Source organism: Chinchilla lanigera, unplaced genomic scaffold (genome assembly GCF_000276665.1).
Source record: "Chinchilla lanigera isolate Chin_1 unplaced genomic scaffold, ChiLan1.0 scaffold00044, whole genome shotgun sequence".
In the NCBI taxonomy this organism is placed as follows: Eukaryota; Metazoa; Chordata; class Mammalia; order Rodentia; family Chinchillidae; genus Chinchilla; species Chinchilla lanigera.
This window is the reverse complement of record NW_004955445.1, coordinates 11,230,012-11,237,925: the sequence shown is the minus strand read 5'-3', so window position 1 is coordinate 11,237,925 and position 7,914 is coordinate 11,230,012. Positions and strand designations below refer to the sequence as shown.

Sequence of the window (7,914 nt, the reverse complement as noted above, 5' to 3'; positions counted from 1 at the left end):
AGCAAACACATGGTAGATCAGGGAATTTAAATGGAGACAGAGAGACATCAGTTATCAGAAAAAGGTATACACTAGCCATGATTGTTTCAACTTTTCCTATTAGGTCATACAATCCTCCGAACGTCTAATATCCGATGTGGTACACAATGTGGGCAAACATTCACGACCCAATAGGGAGCAACAACTGCGAAGTATTTTTGGCTTATTAATGATCAGCGGATAAAGCTGCGTTGGGGAGCGGTCAAAAGTAGTCATCAGAGGTAGAGTCAGACTTCAAGTGTTCTTGAAAATCAGGGCTGAAATATCACGAACCTGACAGACCACAGACCACCCACAAAGCCTTGGGCTGGAAATGGGGGTAGGGAATGCAGGTAAGAACACCATGTCATAGCATATTATTCACAGCCTAGGGACAATTATAAATGTCACATTTGGTTTTCATTTTTTTGTGGTATTAGGTATTGAATCTAGAGCTTCATGCATGCTAGGAAGCACTCTGCCACTGAGCTACATTACCAACCCATGGTTCTCATTTTTTTGAATCCATTGAAAAACCTCACCTGTCAAAGTCTATCGTTCTAGGCTGAATATAACTCTTTTTTAGGAAAGTCTGGGTCTGTGCTTCCAGTTTGAGTCAGCAAGCCCTTCCTATTGCTTAAAAAATCTAAAGTCCATCTGCAACAAAACTACCTATCTCTTCTTACTTGCCTTCAGGGTAAAAATGTAGGAGGAATGGATAAGAGAACCAAAGGAGCAGTGGAAGTACAGAGAGAAAAGATAATAATTCTCCAAAATGAAAACGTAAAGTATTTTTTCTTTACTTTCCTTAAAAGGTGAACATTATGGCAGACTGCTGTTCTTCTGGAGAAAAAAATTTAAAAAACCCTTTAGGGTTGTTTTAGGACCCCAAAAAAGACTCCTCCAAACAGAAGGTCTCCTATTGCTGGCCCCACCAGTTTTCTCAAAGTGAGAACACAGTTAACAAAAAGGGTGGTACAGTGTACAAGAACCAGAATATCAAGAGGACAAAGCCTTCTGCATGAGAAAACTTGACCTGAGGTGGTAAGCAGGTTATAAGCAGAGGTTTCTGGAGCATAATAAGATTCACAGTATCACTGTATGGCACCAGCGATGTTTTACTAAGGAAAATCAATGCATCACACCCTCACGTACCATGTCACTAGAGGCTAAAAAGAAAATAACAGTGGTTACATTTCAGCACTAGAGTACACAAATTGAAGCACGTGGCAAACACAACTAAAATTCTACAGTAAGCTTCTTTTCTATTTGGCCAGGGTGTGGAGGGAAGGAGGTAAAACGCTCTTTGCCTTGAGAGAAATAGGTTACATCACTGGAAAACACTTAGGTGGTAAGGGAGGGATAGGTGAAGGGAGAAACCATGGCACAAATGGCAAGTGATATGCTTCCAGTAGAAGTGCTTTTCTTGCCGAGGTCTAAAGAAGCTTTAGGGCAACAGGCATCTGAAAGCCTAAAGAAAAAGAACTGATAAATGATGATCATCCTAGTAGACTGTGACAGATCTTCAGCTGTTCTTTGGCAAGAGAATGAGACCTCAGATCCAGGATGGTGTTCTTTGGCCTTAAGCTGTAGAGAAGGGCCGAGAGAAAGGCCCCTGACTTAGTATCTCCTTTCTTCTTTCTGTTCTTCTTTAATAGTTCTTGCGAGGGCCAGCCTTTTTTGTTTTTGACCCTAAGAAAATCCTTCATCAGTTTTTCAAACTTTGGTCACAGATACTGTCCACAAATATTATCTAAATGGCTTGCTGCTGTGTGTTGATCCCCTATCATGATGGCTCCATGCTAGTGTTAGAAATAGAGATAAAAGACGTGTAGAATTTTGCCATTAGATGTAGGTAGAATATGGGGTGCAACGAGATTCACACTTCACAGATCCAAATTTTGCTAAGTGTCCATGATTCTCCCAATGCAGCAAGCTGATGATTTTCTCAAGCACGAAGATGACTTTTCTGTGGGTAGAGAAGACACTTGCTGAGAACTGATCACTCTTCAAGTGTTGGTGTAGAGGTAATCACAGCTTGGTATCTTTTAATCGTGAGGCCCATCAAAAGCTGGGGCTGTTTCACACCCAAGAAGCAAGCAGTTATCAAAAGAATTAAGGTCTTGCAGACAAATAGAAAGCACTGCAGGTCATACAGGTAACTTGTCCACAGCCAGGCTATATATGATGACCCAGTCCTCGGTAACTTTTGCCAACGTGGTACGAAGCTTAACAGATTTCACAGATAAATGAGGAAAATCCTCTGAAGAGTATCTGACATGGAAAAGTTGATTCTATTTGTTCTTCTTTAGGTCATAAGCAAAAGTTTAGAAAATACAGTCTTCTCTGTAATACTTGGAGGTCAAGTTTGTGCAGGGGAACGCTCCAAGGCTTGGTTTGCCAAGATGGGGTACTGAACTGAGAAGGCACACCCAGAATTATGATCCAGTCTTTGAAGAAAGAATACTGTCAGTATCAATGATAGACAATTTATATGGCAACTATGCAAAGTACTCAAAAGGGTCCAATGAAGTGGCCCAAGGGTTAAATGAAGGCTGAAATGTGATCCAGAGCAGGGCTTCCTCATGCAGAGTTCTGTGCTTGGCTGAGCCAATACTGTCAGAATTATACACTGATAGCTGGAATCATTAGGGAGACATTACTGAACACAGAGCAAAGCCAGCAAAACGGGTTTACAGAGACATTTGAAGGGGTAATAATTTTATGAAAGCTCCCAAAGATACTTGGGTGTTGTGACACTCAAGGTTAAAGTTCAGCAAAACACAGTGTTATGAAGGTCTTGCCAGCATGCCTAAAAACAATTTTCTTATTAAAAGATAGCACCAAAGACATAAAGACGTATCTTTAAGGAAATACTTGTCACAGTCTCATCCTGGTGAACAATGCATCCCCCTAAGGCTGGGGACACACAGTTATCAACATATTGGTACATTTGTAATACTTCAAGGCTTTGACTGGATGAGCATGCACCAAATGAGATGTCCAGTATTCACCCTGAGAGAAATCATTAGTCCCTTCCTGGTTAACCATTTGTCCATTCTTTGTAATTTACTCATGTTCTACTGGTGTATCTTGAGATAAGACATGATTGGGTCAATGACTGAAATGTTAGCACTCACCTTAAATTTAAGGTTCAATGTTTGATTGTCTGCCCCCTGCTTTGGTAGTATGAGAAACTAAACCCAGGGTCTCACACGTGTTGGGTAAATGCTCTAACACTCAGCTACATTCTCTACTCCCTCCTCTATTTTTTGAAGTAAAAATCTGGAACCCTACTCACATGTTAGGTGGGATTTAAAACAAATTTATTAAATATGACTGCTCTTCTTCCCTGAAGCGAAGAAACATGACTGTATCATGTAAATAACATGCTAAGGAACTCAGGCACACATCATCAAAGGTAAAGCTGATTGTTAATAGACTTTGAATTAGCCTAGATATCCCTCCTATCAACTGTAAGTAAAGCAGGAAGCCACAACCCTATTCAAACCCAAACGACATCATTTTAGAACATAGTTCTGAGGGAGGTGCTATTTCTTAAGAGGTACATGGAAGTGATTTACACATTTTAAAAATGAACCCTAGTAAGGAGTTCATTTTTAAAAGCTCTCTTCAGTGTAATTTATATGTCTGTTTATAGAGGGGCTATTATAAAGAAAGCATAATGTCACTTCTTCCTTTACAGAAACTATGGAACTGCATTTTAGGTTCGGATGAAATAAATCTGTTTAATACCCCAGCAATAGCCATACTGGATTCTAACCAGGGAAGCTGGCAATTTCTCCAAAACTGCAATGTTTGTTGAGTATTTACAATCAATTGGAAATGTCAAATCACCTGGTTATCATTATTAGGATGACATTACAAACCCCTCAATATATAAGAAAAGTAAGAACTACTTTGTATTCTGCAATATGTGCATATGTGTTTAAACCTTCAAAAACACAGATACTATTATCTAGAGATCACAAGCATCACTGAGATAACAGAAAAGGGGGAGGGTTTTAGAAGTTGAGACAAAGTCTTTGTAGTTACAAATTCCATACTTCTGGTAAGTCATCTACTTGAGAAACATACACATTAGTACTCTCTCCGGAAATTAGACAAACACTATGTCTCTTTCTAAGCCAGTTAGCAACTACAGCTTCCAATGAGCGCCCCATATTTCTGACCATTAGTTACAAATTCTCAGTCACTCCTATGCTGTATTTACTGGGACAATTAGGAAAATAGTACAAATGGGACTGCCCACAATATCTGTAGCACTGTTAGATGTAGATGAATGGAAACAGATGTTATATGGAACTGCTGAAGTTCTATGAATTTGCTTATGTTCAGGCTACACATAGATACAACAAATCAACCCACAAGGTATTTACTTGGAAACTGCAGGCATTCTTTATGGTAAGAGAGAGAGAGGTAATGTCAGAGAGAATAATAATGTACATATTCCCTTCTGTAATGAAACTAATGGATGGCCATGGCATCCACCTGATACCTGTGGAGTAGCTGTAGCTGTGGTGTTGGATTCAACTCCTCTGTATAGGCAGAATGGACAAAGAATCCAACATATAGCAGCCATTTTTTTCCTGTGATTTTGCCCAAAAGTAGGACAGCTACATCTTATGTGCAACTGTTCAGTTACTTGGGTGTATCCTCAGAACCTGTGGAGTTATCAATGCAAATTAGAAATCACTACAGTGTTCAGTTCACTGTAGGAAATGTAATTTACTGTGGGATATAGTTTAGATAGGTAGTTTTTATGAAAAATTGGGGTTTTATGTAGAGGCAAAGGCAAAATTCATTCTGAGTATCCATTTGAGCCTTGAAGAGACACCACATAGAAAATGTGTCTTATCTATTTGCATTCCAGACAAAACCGAACATCCACTTGTGTGCATTATGAAACCAGAAACTTTGGATATAATATACTCATCTTCATTGTAAATGGTAACATTAGTAAAGCTCTTCATTGAGAGAGTGGACCAATTTAATTCATATCTTGAAGGTGCACATCAGGACTTGGTCTTTTGTAGACAGTGAAAGGGAAAATACTGGGAAAATGCCCTCTATTTCCAAGAAAGCTAAGAAAAAGGGAGACTTTTGAGAGGTGGAGTATTTTGCCCTTTTTATTTCCCCTCAAACAGAAACCCACGCATGCGAGCAAACAGGGGATCTGCAGCACAGACACAGCAGCAATCTCTCAAGCAGCTCTTTCCGTAAACCTGGGTTAACATCTGGACCAGCAGCCATTTGGAATGAAGAGTCGAATCTCTGCTGCCTGCTGCAATGCAGTATGGCACACACCAACGACCCTGGGGCGCTCCTTCTGCTCTAGAGGCTCCCAGTGACACGTGAGCTGGGGAAAGACAGAGGTTTATCCTCTTCAATTGCCTGCAACTCATGTTGCAAGCTGAACTTGCTGGGTTTGTCAACGGAAAACACAAAGCTTCCTCTGCATCTCCTGATGTATGTTTTTAAAAAGCAGCAAGGCCCTTCATACAAGGTTCATGTTCTTATTGTTTGCTTGAGCGTTTCTGATTTGTTGGGGGGAAGAAAAGACCCTTGATGCATGAAGTTGGGCTTAACTCCCCAGAGCCCAACTCTCCCAAGGTAACTCACTGCTTCAGGGTACTTTACCTTCGTGTGGGGCTGGGTCTTGATGGAGCCGTATTCATATTTCTTCTTTCCGCTGCCTTATTAATATCTGTAAAGAATAATCAACCCATCTGTTCAATGCTATGGAATAAAAACAAGATCATCAGCACATTTTAAATGAAAGCAACAACAAAAAAATTACAATGATAACCAGATGGTGTAAGAAAATCCATTCAGCAGAGACACACTGTCACTTGCACAATTTTTATTGTTAAGTTAAGGCAGTACATTGTCATAGCTTGGCAAGAATGTCCCTCAGTTTTCTAACTAACACAGTTTAAAACTGATTTTGTCAATACTAACATTCTGACAAGCCCTAAACCTAACATTCCCCTTCCAAGGAGAGAACAACATTGTTTTCTAAACTAGTTGAAAAGCCAGCTGTAAGGTTTCCACCCTCTTTGGTGGGGAGGAAAGCAGAGGGGAAAGACAGGAAAGTTGGTGGAAGGAGAGCAAAAGCAATTAATTCTATTTTATGTTACAAGGAAATAATAGCTATAATTCATTGTCTTAAAATTCCAGTATTCCATGAAGCAGGGCCTCCTTTTTTGGAGGGGCCCCACTTGGGAATAAACCTAAGGGTACTCTACCACTGAGCTATATCTGCAGCCTTGTTATTTATCTTAGCGTCTCTCTGATGTTGCCCAGACTGAACTCAAATTTGTCACACTCCTACCTCAGTTTCCCAAGTAGCTAGACTAACAAGTGTGTGCCACAGTGCTCAGACTGGGTTTCCTTTTAGTGTGTCTTGTGTTGCATTCCATTGTATAGACTCTTCCAGGATGACATGTAGGAAACAATGATAATTTTGTTGTTGTAATCAAAGAACATGACCTGCTAGTATTTACAACCTTCACAGGTAAGTACCTAAGAATTGGCAGTCAGTATAGCAGGATTAGGTAAATAAAACCCTCTTCAAAAGATATATTCATTAGAGAAGGCTGGCAGAGTGGAATCTTATAAGCTTACAGAAAAGCCAATTCATGCAGGTAAAGCCTGATTTACTAAAAACAAAACATACCAACTTTATGGAAAGTAAATAAAAACACCATGTTGGGGCTGGGGATTTAGCTCAGCGGCAAAAGCGCCTGCCTGGCAAGCGCAAGGTCGTGAGTTCGGTTCCTGGTACCGGAGAAAAACCAAAAAAAAAAAAATAAAAATAAAAATAAAAACACCATGTTTTAAGAAGAGATGAGGTATATAAAGAAATTTTATGCCCCAAAATAACACCCAACTCTTTTTCAGTACTGGTGATTGAACCCAGGGCTTCTGCACTGACTTACACCCCCAGGCCTCCCTTCCTTTTCTTATTTTGATACCGGGCCTCACTACATAACTCAGTAACCCAGGCCGGCCTCAAATTTGCAATCCTCCTGCCCCAGCTTCCCAGAGTGCCAGGATGACAGGTATGTACCATCATACCCAGTTATATCTGATAACTTGTATATGCCTTATAAATACATGCATTAAAATTTTATATTTAGATAAATAAACTGCTCCCTGCGGCCATGTAGTTTTGTTTCTCTTGTTTCACACGAAGCAATTAACAGCATATTTACTAACTCAGATGGTATTAAACACACACATAATTAAAGTGCTTGAAAATAGTAATTATGTATTTAAAAATCCCAAACAATTCCTATCATGTCAAAGACCACAACAACAACAAGAAACTTAGAGGAGTCTGGTATAGAGTTTACTCTGCTCTGTTGACTTTTGAGTTCCTGTTTATCAGTTCCATTTGAAATCATGAACCCCTATTTTGCATAGAAGGGTGGCCCTGACAAAACTGAAGGTAACATAAATCTAAAGTCAGAGAAACACAGTCTACTATTACTGCTTTTTACCTTTTGAATTAAGCAGACAAAGAATATAATCCCCTTGTCTTATAAAAAAATCAGGAAGTATTTTCTAGTCAAGATTTGGCTAATAATATTTGATCCCACTTTTGGCACTGCACATGGCCTTTTACATTTACAACTCTTAGAAGTTCACAAATATCTGAATTATACATTATATCATTCAGGTCTGAATGGCAATACCTAATTCTTTTATATGTAATTGTGAAGAGTAACAGTTCAAGTTTAGAAGGTATTACTCTTCTAGTCTGCTCATTTTGTACTCTGTAATATAGGGTGGATGTGATTCAGAGAGATGTGATGTCAAAATATCACAGGAATACACTAGGTGTGAGGTATAAAGATTTCTTTTAAATAA

The 7,914-nt window shown here is 39.3% G+C and overlaps 1 protein-coding gene across 3 annotated transcripts in view; it reads right to left on the bottom strand.

Moving 5' to 3' along the window:
- Ncoa5 (nuclear receptor coactivator 5) overlaps nt 1–7,914 on the bottom strand; it is a 32,227-nt gene that overhangs the window by 13,931 nt on the left and 10,382 nt on the right. For 2 of the 3 annotated variants that reach the window (XM_005392388.2, XM_005392387.2), the window contains one exon: nt 5,680–5,746. The exons of the other annotated variant lie outside the window; for it this stretch is intronic. In XM_005392388.2, coding sequence (XP_005392445.1) covers nt 5,680–5,717 — 38 coding nt within the window. In that variant the 5' untranslated portion in view covers nt 5,718–5,746. The remainder of the gene's footprint in view (nt 1–5,679; nt 5,747–7,914) is intronic. 3 annotated transcript variants of the gene reach the window in all.